This window comes from Callithrix jacchus, chromosome 5 (assembly GCF_049354715.1).
Source record: "Callithrix jacchus isolate 240 chromosome 5, calJac240_pri, whole genome shotgun sequence".
In the NCBI taxonomy this organism is placed as follows: domain Eukaryota; kingdom Metazoa; phylum Chordata; class Mammalia; order Primates; family Cebidae; genus Callithrix; species Callithrix jacchus.
In genome coordinates, this window is record NC_133506.1 from 109,340,058 (window position 1) to 109,357,353 (window position 17,296).

General features: G+C 45.8%; 1 protein-coding gene across 2 annotated transcripts in view; it reads right to left on the reverse strand.

Moving 5' to 3' along the window:
- The window catches only part of SCPEP1 (serine carboxypeptidase 1), a 30,474-nt gene that overhangs the window by 8,624 nt on the left and 4,554 nt on the right, over positions 1–17,296 (reverse strand). Inside the window, exons 3-10 of one of the 2 annotated variants that reach the window (XM_002748396.6) lie at positions 13,171–13,260; positions 11,182–11,337; positions 10,746–10,820; positions 6,877–6,949; positions 3,062–3,099; positions 2,137–2,265; positions 1,066–1,159; positions 160–273 (exon numbers count right to left, since the gene is read on the reverse strand). In XM_002748396.6, coding sequence (XP_002748442.1) covers positions 160–273; positions 1,066–1,159; positions 2,137–2,265; positions 3,062–3,099; positions 6,877–6,949; positions 10,746–10,820; positions 11,182–11,337; positions 13,171–13,260 — 769 coding nt within the window. The remainder of the gene's footprint in view (positions 1–159; positions 274–1,065; positions 1,160–2,136; positions 2,266–3,061; positions 3,100–6,876; positions 6,950–10,745; positions 10,821–11,181; positions 11,338–13,170; positions 13,261–17,296) is intronic. The other variant, XM_078374125.1, reaches the window with a different exon arrangement.

Genomic DNA, 17,296 nt, shown 5'->3' on the forward strand with positions numbered 1-17,296 from the left:
TATTTGCTCACCTACAACATGTGGATAGTAACATTGTTTACCTATAACCTATCATCACCACCACCAGCAAAACCCATCCTACAAATTCAGGTCTCTGAATTTGCACATCTTTTCTCCCCATAACTCTACAAACAGCACTTAATTGGGTCGCATAAGTACCTCCCCAGGTTTGATCCTCCGGAATGATTTTGAGCTTCTTTCTGATGGGGCCATTCATGAGCCGGCTTAAGGCATCTCGTTGTAGGTGTCTCACATGGCGCTGACAAAGACGAACTAAAACCAAACTGGTACATGGTGAGTCAAAGGACTGGAAGTAAGACGAAGAGGACACCTTTACCAAGCTGCTGGGGACACTGTACAGCAAGAATGAGGGTTTCAGATTCAGCTGGAAAAGGAAAAGCATCACCTTGATTCACCCCTAGTGGGAGAAAGGAAGTCAGAAACACAATGAAAGTGGAGAGGCTTTCTTATTAGGTTGGTCCAAAAGTAAATGCGGTTTTTGCCATTAAAAGTAATAGCAAGGTAGGGCGCGGTGGCTCACACCTGTAATCCCAGCACTTTGGGAGGCTGAGGTTGGTGGATCATGAGGTCAAGATCAACACCATCTTGGCCAACCTGGTGAAACCCCATCTCTACTAAAAATAAAAAAATTAGCTGGGCGTGGTAGCATGTGCCTGTAGTCCCACCTACTCAGGAGCCTGAGGGAGGAGAATCACTTGAACCTGGGAGGCAGAGATGGCAGTGAGCTGAGATAGTGCCACTGCATGCCAGTCTGGTGACAGAATGAGACTCTGTCTCAAAAAAAAAAAGAAACAGAAAGCAGATGAGTGGTTGCCAGGGAGAAGTGACTGCAAGCAGACACATGGGATCTCTTTGGGGCGATGAAAATGTCCTGAAATTGGATTGTGACGATGACTGCACAACTCTGGGAATATCCTGAAAACCATTTACAATGAGTTAATTTTATGGTATGCAAATTATATGTTAACAAAGGTTTTTTTAATAAACAGGTTTCTTTTTGCATGGAGGCTGAGGCAGGGTCTAAAAACTTCAAGATTCACTCACCTAGGTGGCTCTGTGTGAATTCTAGACTCGACTCCATTGTAGATGTTGGAGGACTTTTAGTCAAGATGTTATAGAAGTTCACCCCATCTGTGTTCTGGAATACAAAAGTTTGTTTGGTTGTTTCGTTTTTCTATCATCAGAACTGCCAAACAGAAAAAACAAGGGTCTTTACCTAAGGACAGCTTTAACTTTGTCAATCTGCTTGGATCAGAAAGTAATACAGCTGTGGCTGGCAGTGTTGGCTCACACCTGTAATCCCAGCACTTCCGGAGGCTGAGGCGGTGGATCACTTGAGCCTAGGAGTTCAAGACCAGCCTGGTCAACTTGGTGAAACCCCTCTGAACTAAAAACACAAAAATCGGCCAGGCGTGGTGGTGCTCACCTGTAGACCCAACTACTCTGGAGGCTGAGACATGAGAATCACTTGAACCCAGGAGGCAGAGGTTTCAGTGAGCTGAGATTGGGCCACTGCACTACAGCCGGGGTGACAGAGCCAGACTTGGTCTCAAAAAAGAAAGAAAGAAATGCAGCTCTAAAGGCTCAGAAACCAGCTGTGTTAGCCCAGCCCCCTCTCCCAGGAGTGGTGAGCAGCTCATATGAGCAGTGATCAGGCCCCTGCACGGAAAACACCAAGGGCCTCAGTGTTAACTTACAGAAAGAACAGAGCTGCAGAGGGTCCTACACTCCCAGTCCTTGGCCAGTGCATCCTTTGCTTCTGGCTCTCTGGAGTCAGAAAGTTACTTGGCAAGGGCTCCAATAAGGGAATGTGTTGTCTCCAAACTAAACACTCACCTCTGCAAGACAATCTTTGTTTTTTAATAGAATCTGTACATTTAGTGAAGGACAAGCAAGTCTTGTAGGCCTGGGTGGCTTTCTGTCTTGCAGATTCTGACTCTGTAAGGAGCCAGGACATCACTGCTCAGACCCGACAGATTTATTGTCTAGCATGCAATCATTTGCAGATACCTGGGGAGGCTCAGGATAGACCCCAAGTTTGACAACACCAACCACAGGCCCTGTACCCACCAGAAAAGGCAACTAGGCTGGCCCCTAAGTGTGTCCCCTTTTTACCTGTTCAATGATCATTTCTGCTTTCCCCCACAGCGCCGTGGCCTCTCTGTAGAGCTCCTTATTTATGGCATTCAGGACTTGCTCTGCAACTTTAGACACCTCTGCCAGACCTTTGTCTTCAAGAAGAGACTGGAATATAAACCAAGAGCAAAAAGACCCACTTTACTGGGGAACATCAATCTGATATTGCTGCAGTGAGGGAGGGGTAGGGGAAAGAGGGGAAGGAAGGAGAATGGGAGCTTACATAGGAAAGCATATTGTTACAAGCACATGTTCATTGGCGGAAACACAGCAAATTGTTAACTGAATCTAAGTAGGTATTCACAGTGATCTTTCAACGTTCCTGCATATTCGAAAATTTTTATAATAAAAATTTAGGGAATTGAAAAAACGTGTTGCTTAGCCAGGCGCAGTGACTCACACCTGTAATTCCAGCACTTTGGGAAGCTGTGGTGGGTGGATCCCCTGAGGTCAGGAGTTTGAGACCAGCCTGCCCAACATAGCAAAACCCTGTCTCTACTGAAAATACAAAAAATTAGCTGGGCATGGTGGTAGGCGCCTATAATCCCAGCTACTCGGGAGGCTGAGGCAGGAGAATTGCTTGAACCTAGGAGGTGGAGGTTGCAGTGAGCCAAGATCACGCCACTGCACTCCAGCCTAGGTGATGAGAGCGAAACTCCGTCTCAAAAAAAAAGAAAAAATGTGTTTCTTATATCTGGAAAAAAGTGATGTGTGCTGATTTTCTTTCAGTTTGTCTCTGTGACTAGTTTTTGCTTTGAATGTCCAACTTCATATGGATAAACAGTCCCTAAAAAGCTGTGCCAAGCACATAGGCAAACTCATCCAGCATCTCTCTTCCTGGGGTCAGAGCCAGAAGAGATTGGCTGGGCATTTACCCAGAGGGCACAGATGTGCATCTACTCACCATGCTGTACAGGTAAGGTCCCCAGGAGAGCACAGAATCTAAAGGAAACCACATATGTACAAGTCAAGTATGTCACACCTCTGTCTTTCCAAAGACAAACCTAACTGGCTTCTCTCCAAAGAAGAAAGAGAGAGAAGCAAGAAACCCAGTGGCTTTGGATTGGAAGGCTCTTCAACTCACCTGTACCCATGCAGGAGGCGGACTGACATCTCAATGGCTAGAAGGTGGGATGAGGGTGTGGGGGCTTTTCTGCTGACTCTTAAGACTAATGGCACATTAATTTGGCCTGATACTGGCCCAGCAAGTGAGTCATTGCCAGTGACGGCATCCCCACAGGCAGGCTATAGGTATGCAGGTGGAGGCTCTTATCTGTGGACCTCTAGGCCTTCTGACAGCTTAAAATATTTCCTCACCCTCAGATTTCTGCTCTGCGTATTTGCTCCTCCAGTTTGGAGATACTAACTTCTGCCAAGGAACTAAATAAGGGAGATGACTAATGAGTTTGCAACAACACAGTGGCTACATTGCCAATTGGCTCATTCCCATCCCACAGACATACTGAAAATTTACTAAGGATCTGGAGGCAGCAAAGAGCATGAGAACATACAAATGTAAGTAACGTGACTTACTTACATTTGTGATAGAAGTGCAGTGATAGAAGGTCAAAGAGAACAGTAGTTGCCCTTGGTTTAGACAAGCTCACAACGATTAAATACTGTATCACTAGATAAGACAAGCACTACTGAAAGAAATGCGAACAAAGAATCAAAGACCTCCACTTATAAAGCACATGTGATTATGTCTCTCCTTAGCTTAAAAGCATTCAACGGCTCCTTAAGGCAAAAGTATCTCAAAGCAGGTTTCGAATAATCTTAGTTCTCCAGGAACTAACTCCATGTTGCCCAGTCTGGTCTTGAACTTTTCGGGTTACGCAATCTGCCTGCTTTGGTCTCCCAAAGTGCTGTGTTTACAGGTGTGAGCCACCATGCCCAGCCGCAGTGGTATTCTTTAGAGCACACTCTGAGAAACGCAGGCACACCAGGACTTCCGTGGCCTAGCTGTTAATCACCTCTCCGGCTTAACCTTGAAACTTGTGTCTTAGCTGAAGGCACAGTTCTTGAAACACAGGATTGGTTGCAGTTCTCCAATGCATCCCATTTCCTGCTTAATCTGGGCCAGAGATTGGTAAGCTTCCTGTAAAGGGACAGACAGGAAATAATTTGGGCCCTGTAGCCCAGACTATCTTGGTTGCCGGTACTCAACTCTGTTCTTCCAGCCTCCAAACAGCCATAGACAGTATGTAAATGAACAGGCATGGCTGCATTCCAATAAAACACTTATTTACCAGAGCAGGCGGCGGGGCAGACTTGACCCGTGGGCCCTTGTTTACCAATCTTTAAAGCATGTCTGCATGGTCCAATAGAACTTTCTGCAGTGATAGAAGTGCTCTATATCTGTGCAGTCCAAAATGCTAGCCAGTAGCCACATGTGTCTATGGAGCACATGAAGTGTGGAGAGTGCCATTGAAAAACTGAAATTGTATTTTAAAATTATAATTAAATGTATATAGTCACATGTGACAAGTGGTTACCACACTGAGCTGGTCGTATGCGCTTAGTGACAGAGCAGATCAAGACCTTTTTGAAGTCCAGGGGCGTATCTGGGTATCTTTGCTTACCACCTAGCCTGGTATCTACTACCTAGCAAGCAATTAACAATTGTTCATGGAAATTAACAATACTTCTCCCTCAAAAACCAATGTTTCTGGGATAGACAGCCAATACTTTAAGTGGATTGGAAAAGATGGATTACAATCCAGACAAACAGTTTCATAATGTAAAGTGGGTCATGGCAAGGAGAAAAAGGTAGATTCCAAACAGGATGAGGATGAATAACACTTGCAAAGCCAGGAAGCAAAACTTACTGATCTTGGAGACAGAGTGTAACAAGGTGGTTAGGTTGCTTGAATTCCAGTACCTGCTGCCTGGATTTGAATCCCAGCTCTACCATTTAGCTGGGTGACCCTAAGAAAGTTGCTTAACCTCTCAGAGTCTCAGTTTACACAATTAGGATAACAATAGCATCTGTCCCATGGAGTTGTTGTAAGGATTACATGAAATTAGCACATGTAAAGTACTTAGTGCTATTGTGAACCTGAAGAGCCCCATGAGGAAGTGAGAGGGCCAGCATTCTGAGTCATAAACAAACTCTCATCCGTGCTCTCAATAAGGATGCTCAGTTATGAAATGGCAACCTCTGGGTTGCAAGACCTAATAGAGACTTTGTCTTGCCATCAACATGAACAAAAGAGCAATATCTGACAAGGTATTATCATGTTTCTGATCTAGGCTTCTGCCGTTTTTATGATGTCCTACAATACATCCAGGAAGGAAAAACAAATAAGCAAATAGTAGCCCTCCTCTTCGTGCTGACTCAGTTTTATTCTATGTCAGTCCTACCCTGCAGATGATGGCCAGAAATAACCATTCCAAGTCATATCAGAATATCCTGAATTCACTGGGAACATGGCTCTGTAACAAGCAAATTCCTACTTTTTAGGGAGATATATTACCTTTTATTATTTTTAAAAAACTAAGCCAGCCGGGTGCGGTGGCTCACCTATAATGCCAGCACTTTGGGAGGCTGAGGCAGGTGGATCACCTGAGGTCAGGAGTTCAAGACCAGCCTGACCAACATGGTAAAACCCCATCTCTACTAAAAATACAGAAATTTAGCCAGGTGTGGTGGTGGGTGCCTGTAATCCCAGCTACTCGGGAGGCTGAGGCAGGAGAATCACCTGAACCCAGGAGGCAGAGGTTGTAGGCACTCCAGCCTGGGAGACAAGAGCGAAACGGTCTCAAAAAAAAAAAAGCAAAAAAAACACTGAGCCATAATCACAAATCACAAGTGTACCTTTAGAAGAGTTCTGATAAACACATATGCCCATGTAACCACCCCCAGCAATCAACATATAGTTCCTCATGTCCTTTTCCAGCTTATTCCCCTCCCTTGGCCCTAGGCAGCCTCTGTTCTGCTGGGAAAAATCACATTTTGTTAGGTTAGAAAAATGGTTCTCAATCAGGGATGGTTTTGTCCCCCAGGGAGACATTCCTGGTTGTCACATGGGCGGTGCTACTAGCATCTCTTGAGTACAGGCCAAGAATGCCACTGATAATATCCTACACTGTATAGGACAGCCTCCCGCAAAAAGAACTACATAACCCGCAGTGTCAAATGTGCTGAGAACCCCTAGTTAGAGTGCACGCCACCAGGATGATTGTCTCAGATATCTGAAGTCACACCCTGGATGCCTGCAACATGAATAACACGGGTGCTCAGTGATGAAACTGCACACCTCTGAGTTGCAAGACCAGATGATAACCTTGTCTTGCCGTCAACAGGCGTAACAGATGGGCCCCAAACACTTATGTCAGCATCAGGGAAGGAGAGGGGCAGGAGGACAAAACAGAGTTGCCTTTGTACAGAGCCACAAAGACCTGGATTTAAATCCTAACCAGGCCACTCATCCTGTGTGGCAGAGGGCACATTTCATGACCTTTCTGAGTCTTCAGAATGCCTCCAATTATAACATTTGATCCTTTCATTGTGAGAATCAAACTAAGAAAACTCAGTTCAGCCCTGAGTGGTCCATGGTAGGTACTCTGTCCCTATAGTTCTTGGATGCAGCAAACACTTCCGCTAAGGGCCCAGAACATTCTGCTGCTTAGCTCTTTGATCTGGACAACACAGCCCCAGGCCCCAGGAAAGGATGGGCAAAAGGGAAATGAAGAAATGCCTGAAAATGCCATACTTACCAACAGGGGAGATCCAGGAATCACCCAAAGCAACCCCAGCAAAGTTGCATTTGATGGTCCCTTGCTGAATGGCCTGAAAGAGGAAACAAGAAACAGCGTCAGGCCAGGTGTGGTGGCTCCTGCTGTAATCCCAACACTTTGGAAAGCAGGAGGACTGCTTGAGCCCAGGAGGCAGAGGCTGCAGTGAGCCAAGATCATGCCACTGTACTCCAGCCAGGGCAACAGAGCAAGACCCTGTCTCTCAAAAAAAAAAAAAAAAGTCTGAATATTTGAGATGAAAATTTACAGAAATGGAAAGTTGAGAACTTCTGATTGAAGAAAGCGGGTTGAAGACAGTATGTATAATATGATCCCATTCAGCTGAATAATTATTTATAAATGTGCACAAAAATAGAAAGCTATAAGGCTGGACATGGTGGCTCATGCTTGTAATCCCAGCACTTTGGGAGGCCGATGCAGGCAGTTCACGAGGTCAGGAGATTGAGACCATCCTGGTCAACATGGTAAAACCCCATCTCTACTAAAAATACAAAAATCAGCAGAGTGTAGTGGCACATGCCTGTAATCCCAGCTACTTGGGAAGCTGAGGCAGGAGAATCACTTGAACCCAGGAGGCGGAAGTTGCAGTGAGCTGAGACCGTGCCACTGCACTCCAGCCTGACTACAGAGCAGGACTCTGTCTCAAAAAAAAAAAAAAAAAAAGATACTCAGGTGCTAACTATAGTGATCTCCATCAGGTGGGAAGTTGAAGCTTTCTTAATTTATGCTTGCTATAGTTTCTAATATTCTATAGTATACATATGCTTTAAAAAAATGAATAAAACTTTTTTTTAAAAAAAACCCTCATTTAAGCTCACTGATATTCAAACATAGGAGATAGAAGAAAATGTGAAAGTCTTTTACTTTGCCTCACCTGTGCCCTCACACTCACCGACTGCCGTTAAGTGTGTCATGTATCCTTCCAACACTTTTGGTTGCCTTCACAGCATGCATGTGTATCTCCACATATGGAACTGTTTTTGATTTACAAAGTATCTCATAGTGTTCCATAACTTAATACCCAAAGGACAACTTTCCACACTCAGTAGTACAGCTCTCTGTATTCTTTCTCGTAGAGACAGGGGTCTCACTATGCTGTCCAGGCTGATCTCTTAACTCCTGATCTCAAGCAATCCTCCCACCTCAGCCTCCCAAAGTGCTGGGATCCATTCCTTTTTTTTAGAAAGAGTTTCATTCTAGGCCGGGTGCGGTGGCTCACGCCTATAATCCCAGCACTTTGGGAGGCCGAGGCGGGTGAATCACAAGGTCAAGAGATCGAGACCATCCTGGTCAACATGGTGAAACCCCATCTCTACTAAAAATACAAAAATTAGCTGGGCACGGCGGTGCGTGCCTGTAGTCCCAGCTACTCGGGAAGCTGAGGCAGGAGAATTGCCTGAACCCAGGAGGTGGAGGTTGCGGTGAGCCAAGATCGTGCCATTGCAATCCAGCCTGGGTAACAAGAGCGAAACTCCATCTCAAAAAAAAAAAAAGAAAAGAGTCTCATTCTAAACATTCTCTGATGTGGGTAATGCCCCCCATGGGCACCAAGGAAGGAGAACTGTCCAGATCCCAGGCACAATTAATGCCTGAAGAATATCTTAGTTTATAGTATTATTACTCAGCTATTTCCTTTATATAATCCTTTATATATAATCATATATTAGTTTATAGAATTAGTGCCTGAAGTATAACTTAGTGCTTACATATATCTAGCTTATATAATCATACTTAATACTTATATCTATCATACTTAGTTCTATAGAATCTTTCTATATAATCATATAGGTATCATAGTCACAGCTGTACTAACACATTTAGTGCTGATTTATAGATTCCTTCCATATAACCATATAGTTTGGAGTAGGAAGAATGCCTAGAGCAGTCACAGAACAGAAGCAGTACATGGGAAAACAGCCAGACCAGCACAAGAACCAAAGACCCAGGCAGTGGCATCCCTGCCTCAAAGGACATATGCTGTATGGCAGGTTTGGAGCAAGAGCCTCTCCTCTTGATAAAGGAGTTATAGTACCTTGCATCCAGTTCCTGTGGAAAGTAGGCCTCAGGCCTGAGATCCTGGAAATAACCAAGGGAGAAGAACCCCTCTGGTGTGAGCAGTCACTGTGGCTGTACACCCTGTCAGTCTTTTCTCACTTCTGTGCTAGCTCAAATCATCCTCCCATAAATATCTTAAGAGAAGAGCACAAGTCTGTTAGCTCCCACTGCATTGGCTTACAGCATCCTCTATTAGAAATCCTTTGAAGTCTCCAGCCCCCAGATAAGAAGTGTTGCGCATGACACCTGTTGCACATAGCCCACCTCCTTGCCTCGGTGACCTATTGGGGGTGGATCCCTTTTCTGTACACGACCCTCTACTACTGCGTACAGCATGGTCCCCTACTGCACACGGCCCACCTCTTTGCCCAAGTGACATAATGGGGTGGCCCCCTCACTTGCGACTCATGTGATTATGTATGCCCTATTACTAAGCCTACAGATGATGACCTCACTCATGACCCTGCCCCCTGCCTGTACCTAATAAATACAGATATTCTGGGCATTTAGGGCTCCCGCTGATCTCCGCTCACAGGTGGCATGGTCCCCTGAGTCCAGATGCTCTTCAACAGTTCTTTAGTGTCCTCTCTCTTTCCTTCTTAGATCTTGCACCCTCAGCACAACATAAGGCCCCATGACCCTGTGGGGCCCAACAGCCCTATACTCTGACATATACATATGTGTAAGTATTCCCACAGGACATTCGGTCAAACGGTACATACATTTAAAAAATTGACAGACATTGTCAAATTGCTCTTTTAAATTTACCAGTTTGTATTCCCAACAAAAGTGTAGGAGAGCACTTATTTCCCTGACTTCTTACCAAAACAGGGTGCTATCAGTCTTTTAGATATTTACAAATCTCATGGACTTGGCTTACTAATAAAAGTAGAAGATTTTTCTCATGTCCAAAGGCTGTTTATATTTCTTCTATAAATTGCTTGTCCACATTTGTCTTTGTCCATTTTTCTACTAGGACACTGTCTTTCCCAGACTGCAGTGCAGTGGCATGATCACAGCTCACTGAATCTTCAACTTCTTGAGATCAAGCAATCCTCCCGCTTCATCCTCCCAGGTAGCTGGGATTACAGCCAGAAGTCACTGTGGCCAGCTAATTTCTTTTCTTTTCTTTTTCTTTTTTTTTTTTTTTTTTTTTTTGCAGAATCAGGGTCTCTCTCTGTTGCCCAGGCTGGTGTGGAACTCCTGGCCACAAGCAGTCCTCCTCCCTTGGCTTCCCAAAGTGCTGGGATTATAGGCGTGAACCACTGCACCCTGCCTTAATTTTGACTTTTATGTTTAGATTTGAATCTATCCAGAATTAATGTTTCACCCAAGGCAAGAATACAACTTTTCTATTTTCCAAAGTGATAGACATTTGTCTCCATAACATTTATTGACATTCTATCCATGCCCCAATCATTTGAAATGTCATCTTATATTTGTGTATGATCATATACACATATGATACAAACCTACAATACACATATAGACATGTGTGTGTGTTTCTGGATTCTGTATCCTGTTGCAGTTCATCTCTTTGTCGCTATGTCAGTACCACTTTCTTTTACTCACTCGTGCTTTATATCTTGTTCCAGATCTAGTAGGGCAATCTCCAGTCTCCTTTTAAAAACTTTCCATGGTTACTAATACAGATTTAATATTACTATGCATATACCCGGCCCTATTCAAAGTATATTTTATATCATGTGAGTATATAGAAGTAACATAATTGATTTTCTGTCCAAAACCATAACAACAAAGTTATTTTCCATTACCTTATAAAGTTCTAGACCAATGCCAGCTGCCATTTTTCCTCCATAGGACTCTGAGAAAATGTAGAATGGAACTGTCTAGCAAGAAAAGGAATTTACACAGAATTAACAATATTGATTGTTTTTTGAGTCACACAAATTAATTTCAAATTTCTCCTGCACGTAATGGCCAGAAAAAAATAAATCTGCTTTGTCTTCCTTCCCCGCCACTCCGTATCTGATTATTCCATCTGATTAGAACTCCAAGGTCATTCTTTCAAATTAAATATCAACGTTAGAGATGACAGAAACAAAATTCCACAACCCAGTATTGGGAATAAAAAGGTTTTCTCTTAAATCAGCTAGGCACTAAACTCCAGAGCAAGTTCACGTTTGTGCTGATAGATGCAGAGTTGCTATTGCCAGCCCTTTACTTAGCTGTTCCTGAGTGTTTGCTTACCTGGAATTCTTTGTGGCAACTGAAGAAGGCCTTCAGGAGAACCATCATGTCTGAAGCCACCATAGCCAGGTCCTTGGCATATGCACCACTACCATTCACATAACTGAACCCAGTGCCCACAGGATTATCCACAAATAGGAGACTGGCGGCCTGGAGCTATGTGCCACAGAGGAAAATGAAATGTTGCAATCAGCCATTTGGTCACCAGTTATCTTTGGATCAATTTATATTAGCTCAGCAAAAGCACATATGAGGATAGCAGAGTGTGATAATATCCTCGCTGCTAAGAGATTTTTTTAAAAAAATAAGGGACAGGAACATAGAAAAAACAAAAGGAGAGGCAAGAAGGAAAAATTAACACACACCTGGGGATCAAAAAATCTGGGCTGTTGCTTGTCACACAACACAAATGTACTGAATGTAATACACTAGTGCAAACAGAAGCATGCAGGGACAGTCTATGCACTAACTCGAAGAAGCCAGGTACACTCAAAGTCTGAACACGCATCAGTGTACTTGGAAATGAATCCATTTCCACATTTGCCTGGCTTCCCTGTACACTGCAAGAACAGAATTTATTCCAATACCTTTTCCAAAGAGGTTGAGAATTATAAAATTTACATATGAGAAGATGAGAAGATCCTTAATAATGACACAGTCCAGGCATGTCCCTTGCTGATGAGGAAATTAAAACCCAGAAAGAGCCCAAGATGTGTCCAAGGTCAAAATCGAACAGGCAGTGGCAGCATCAGGACTGGGACTGTGGTCTCCTCAGTCATGTGGCCTCTTTAGTTCTACGAGGTGGGGATAAGCAGGGGGTGAAGGTGGAGGCAGGGCATGACTGCAACTACTCCTGGAAGTGAGACTTCTGTTTGGACCTAGTACAGGAAAGGCCCAGGCCAGGAGGACAGTGTGTACAAAGACCCTGAGGTGAGAGTAGGAAGCACTTAAGACCAGAGGCTGGGCGCGGTGGCTCACGCCTGTAATCCCAGCACTTTGGGAGGCCGAGGCGGGTGGATCACGAGGTCAAGAGATGGAGACCATCCTGGTCAACATGGTGAAACCCCGTCTCTACTAAAAATACAAAAAATTAGCTGGGTACGGTGGTGTGTGCCTGTAATCCCAGCTACTCAGGAGGCTGAGGCAGGAGAATTGCCTGCACCCAGGAGGCGGAGGTTGTGGTGAGCCGAGATTGCGCCATTGCACTCCAGCCTGGGTAACAAGAGCAAAACTCCATCTCAAAAAAAAGGAAGAGAGAAAGAAAGAAAGACCAGAAAGCTTAGCTCCTGATGTGAGAGGGAGGCTGGAGGAGGAGCACTGAGGAAGAGGAGAACATTCATAGCAATAGGTGCAGCCAGGAGAGCCGCAGCACAGAGAGAGGAACGGCCGAAAGCTCTGAGCGGGGCCCACAATGTGCAGCAGCCCTAGGGTGGGCACACAGTTCTGCCCATTGGCAGCCTGGGCGTTGGGGCTGAGCAGGTGGACGGCGGAACTGACCCAAGGCTGGGTTTGGCAAGGTTGCAAAGGGAGAGGATAAGGGAGCTGACCACAGAGGGGTGAGGGAAGGAAGAGACACTGAGAAAGAGGGGAGGTGTGAGAAGGAGAGCAAGAGAGACATCAAAAGGGGAAGTTAAGATACAAGTAGGAGGAGAGGGGAGACAGAGAAAAGGACTGGAGGCCTGGCGTCTGAGATGCAGACATGGCCAGCGTGGGTAACACAGGGGCCTGCTGTAGTAAGTTTTTAAAGCAGCTAGAGAGAGGAGTTGCCTTGGAGAAGGCGAGACAGACTGGTGTAGGATAAGCTGTTCTGAGAAATGGGAGAAGCTGGGCCAGAAAGGAGGCCTTTGGGTGAGTGTCACTGGCCTCAGTATTCACAGGAAGAGGAAAAGGGCGGGGAGGGATTGCTACATTTGTGGTCCCTCCCAGAGTTGGGCAGGGCCTCTGAGAGGCCACCAGGCAAGGTTTAGCTCAGGGCCATCCTCACGGTACCCAGGTGGTTTTCCGCGGTTTGAGATTACTGTCAAGGGGTCCAATTTCCTCAAAGTTTCCAAATCCAGTGCTAGAACCACCTGGACCACCCTGTGGAAGAGAAAAGAAACAAAAATTTTAGTCAAATCTTAGTCTTTACAATGAATGAGCACCTTTGCTATAGACGGTTTATGAGTTAGTGATGGCTGGGTCCATTTGCACAAATGACACAATTTCTCCAGTGAACCAGGGGCTTCCACATTAACAAAGCTCCCCTAGTAACTGCTGAGGTCCTTCTCTTTGAAACAAGCAGAGAGCTGAGCTAAGAGGTCCTCAATGGAATGTTCCTGCCTCCTGATTTTCTTTTCTTTTTTTAAGACAGGGTCTCACTTTGCCACCCAAGCTGGAGTATAGTCGTGCAATCTCGGCTCACATGGAGCTTCTACTTCTGGGGTTCAAGTGATCCTCCCGCCTCAGCCCCCACCCCAAGTAGCTCCAACTACAGGCGCACACCACCACACACAGCCTGGCTAATTTTTTTTTTTTTTGTAGAGATGGGGGTTTCACCATGTTGCCCAGACTGTTCTTGAACTCCTGGGCCTAAGAAATCCTCCTGCCTCAGCCTCCCAAAGTGCTAGGATTACAGGTGTGAGCCATCACACCCAGCTGCCTCCTGATTTTCTGAGCTGGAGCCTTGCTGACCTGAAGGAGCTCCACCAGGACTAGACGCTGGGCCTTGTGACTCTCCCTGAATCACCCTCTCCCCAGGAGATGGGAGACTCTTCAGAGTCCCTGTGGACTGATAAGGGACCCAGACTCAGGAGCAGTTTGATCAAGCAGATGCTCTGGATATAATGTAGCAAATTCCAAAGTCCCAGGACAGGGAGGATTTGATACTATGAGCATCCATGGGAGAGGGAAAGGCAGGATTCTGAACTGCAGGTTGGTGCTGGGGGCAGTTCTGTGGGCTCTGAAGGCTTCAGAGAGAAAAGACACTCAGAGGCAAATAGGACAGGTTGGGTGGGCACTCTAATTTAGACAGGAGGAGGCTCTTTTGGAGGTGGTCAGGGGAAAGGATGGTCAGTGCTTTTCTGGACAAATCCAGGGTCCGATGGAGGTGGGGAGCTATGAGGAAGGCCTTGTCAGCTGAGGTGAGGGAAAGGGCTCAGGATGTAGTATAAAAGGATACGACCTCTCTGTGCACTAGCAGGATGCGTAGGAAAGGGGATATGAAAAGACAAAAGGGAGGCCGGGCACAGTAGCTCAGGCCTGTAATCCCAGCACTTCACGAGGCCAAAGCAGGAAGACTGCCTGAGGTCAGGAGTTTGTGACCAGTCTGGCCAACATGGTGAAACCCCATCTCTACTAAAAACAGAAAATTAGTCAGCTGTGGTGGCGTGCACCTGCAGTCCCAGCTACTTGGGGGGGCTGAGGCACAAGAATCACTTGCGCCTTGGCAAAAGGTGGAGGTTGCGCTGAGCCAAGATCACGCCTCTGCCCTCTAGCCTGGGTGACAGAGCAAGCCCTCATCTCAAAAGAGAAAAAAAGAAAAGAAAACATGACAGGGAATAGCTTGGGCAAAACAAAAGCCAGGGCAATTCGTGTAGGGAAATGTAAAGAATAAAAAAGAAAAGGACAAGACCAGATAGAGTCAGGGTTAAAGGGTAACGAGCAACAGCGAGAGGGCCCCAAAAGGTAAAGACTTTACAATACGAACGTTCTGAACCCATACCAACCTAACTCTGATCAAATTAGAAGGCGATCAACCCCCCTGATCGTATACACTTGGTATCTAAGATTTCCTAACACAGCAGTGAAAGGTTCACAAACCAGATGAAAATGTTCATTGCAGTCCTATCCATCGTAACACAGAAGTAATGTCCCCCAGTAGGGGAACAGGTTAGGCAGCCACAGCACATTTACAGCATGGAATGCTACACTGCCACTTAGGATCATGAACTATGAAAAACGATGTGGCAACACTGAAAAATACTTATATTAAGGCAGGGCGCGGCGGCTCACGCCTGTAATCCCAGAACTTCGGGAGGCTGAGGCGGGTGGATCACGAGGTCAAGAGATCAAGACCATCCTGGCCACAGTGAAGCCCTGTCTCTACTAAAATACAAAAAAATTAGCTGGGCGTGGTGGCATGTGCCTGTAGTCCCAACTACTCGGGAGGCTGAGGCAGGAGAATTGCTTGAACCCAGGAGGTGGAGGTTGCAGTGAGCTGAGATTGAGCCACTACACTCCAGCCTGGTGCCTGGCGACAGAGCAAAACTCTTGGTCTCAAAAAAAAAAAAAAGAAAGAAAGAAAGAAAAATACTTATATTGCAATATGCAACAAATTAATGCCAGAGATCTACCGTCCAATAAAAGCTGTGTTCCCTTTTCCTCGTGGACTTATTAGGATGAGGTAGGATCAAAGTGAACGGAAAAAAAGCTGGAAATCTTAGGGGCTGGGTCTTTGTGGGAGAAATCTCAGTTCTCTTCTGCTTCTGGTAAGCCATGGAGACAGCAGAAGATGACCGCTCCCTCTCCCCTCTCCTCTTCCCCTCTCCTCAAAAGGCAGTGAGACACTGGCTGGAGGAAACGTGTTCTACATAACTATATCCTATTGTAAAATCTCTTTTTTGGCTAGAGCTTTGGGATAGGGTGCTAGCTTGGCCCAGGGCTATCTGAAACTCTGAGACAGTGTGTCAGTAGACCAAGTGAAATGCTTCAATGACTTGAAAGTGTCCCTAACATTTAGCCACTCAGAAGACATGGCTTCGATTCTCAAAGATTCCCCCCGGAGAAGTCAGTACACATGTCCTCAGCAGGCTGCTAAAATAGATCCCCTTTTCATCTAAATTAATTATTTCTTTTGTAAGCATAATCTTTTTCCTTCTTTCTTGGGCCCCCGGGGTGAGTGGAGAAGAGCAATTTATTCTCTTCAGTTGATAAACTTCAAATAGCATCTCAGCTCAAAGGGTTAACCCAACCAAAGGTCACAAACCTCATGGCCTCCAGAAGCTCAGCAGAGGCTGTGGAGCAGAGCAAATGGAGGGTGGCAGAGGGGCCCCTCCTCCAGCAGCTCCCACCCTCTAGGAAAAGAGGCTACCACCGTACAGCTTTGGGGACAGTGGGTTCAGGCCCCAAATTGCTGTATCTCATGACTTTTGGAAAGAGGGAGCAAATGTCCTAATCTTCAAATGTTAGCAACCAATTTAACAATCCCACTCTGCCAGCAACCAAAGGGACAGCGTGCAACTTCTGAAATTCAGTGTTTGTTTCAAACTGTTTTTCTAACAGCCCAGAAAGGATCCCTGGGACAAAGAAGAAGCCCCAGCCTCAGCACTTCTGCTTTTGTCTGCTTTGTCTTCCATACATAAGCTTTCATTTGGGGGTTAAAAAAAAAAAAAAGTTCTGCTGATTAACCAAAAGTTTAAAAACCACCAAAATCCCCCAGATTAGACAGCCAAAGCCCAGAGAAGGAAGTATCTTGCCATGGTTCTACGTGTCAGGTAGGCACCGAAAACCCAGGGCCCCTGACGGCAGGCCTGAGCTTTCCCATGACCCATCTCCCTGCCCACTGTGCCCCACCTTTGTCTCCAGCCACTGGAGGTGAACACAGCTCCCCGGGCTGACACACAGGAGTTCTTCCTCTGCAGCATTATCATATCTCCACCTGGGGCTGAGCCTTGGCTCTAGTCCTCAGAGGTGGCACAAGTGATAATTCCAAAAGAGAAAGGCCCCTCCCTGAAAACTGCTCATTTTCTCTCTATCGCACCAGAAAGTCTGCATTGACCATCCTGGGAGGCAAAGCCCAGGCACTGGGAGGCTGCTTATAAATACTGGCATTGTTGGAAGATGTCCCAGTAGCATCCTATGGAGGTGAGCACCAGGGTCCCTATTTACTGATGAGGAACCCAGAGTTCCAGCTGGGCCGTGCTCACATTTTCCAGAGACAAGACCATGTTCCTTAATTCCTCCCTGGAGAGTGGTCTTCCAGGCGGGGGCCATCTCTGGACAGATATTTCAGAAACACCAGGAAAGAGCCTCTGCCTATCTCTAAAAATCTTTCAACCAGCTCCCTGCCTTCCATCCTACAATCAGAGCTCAAGGTTAAAATGCAAACACACTCAGGAAAGGGGGAGGGCGCAATGGT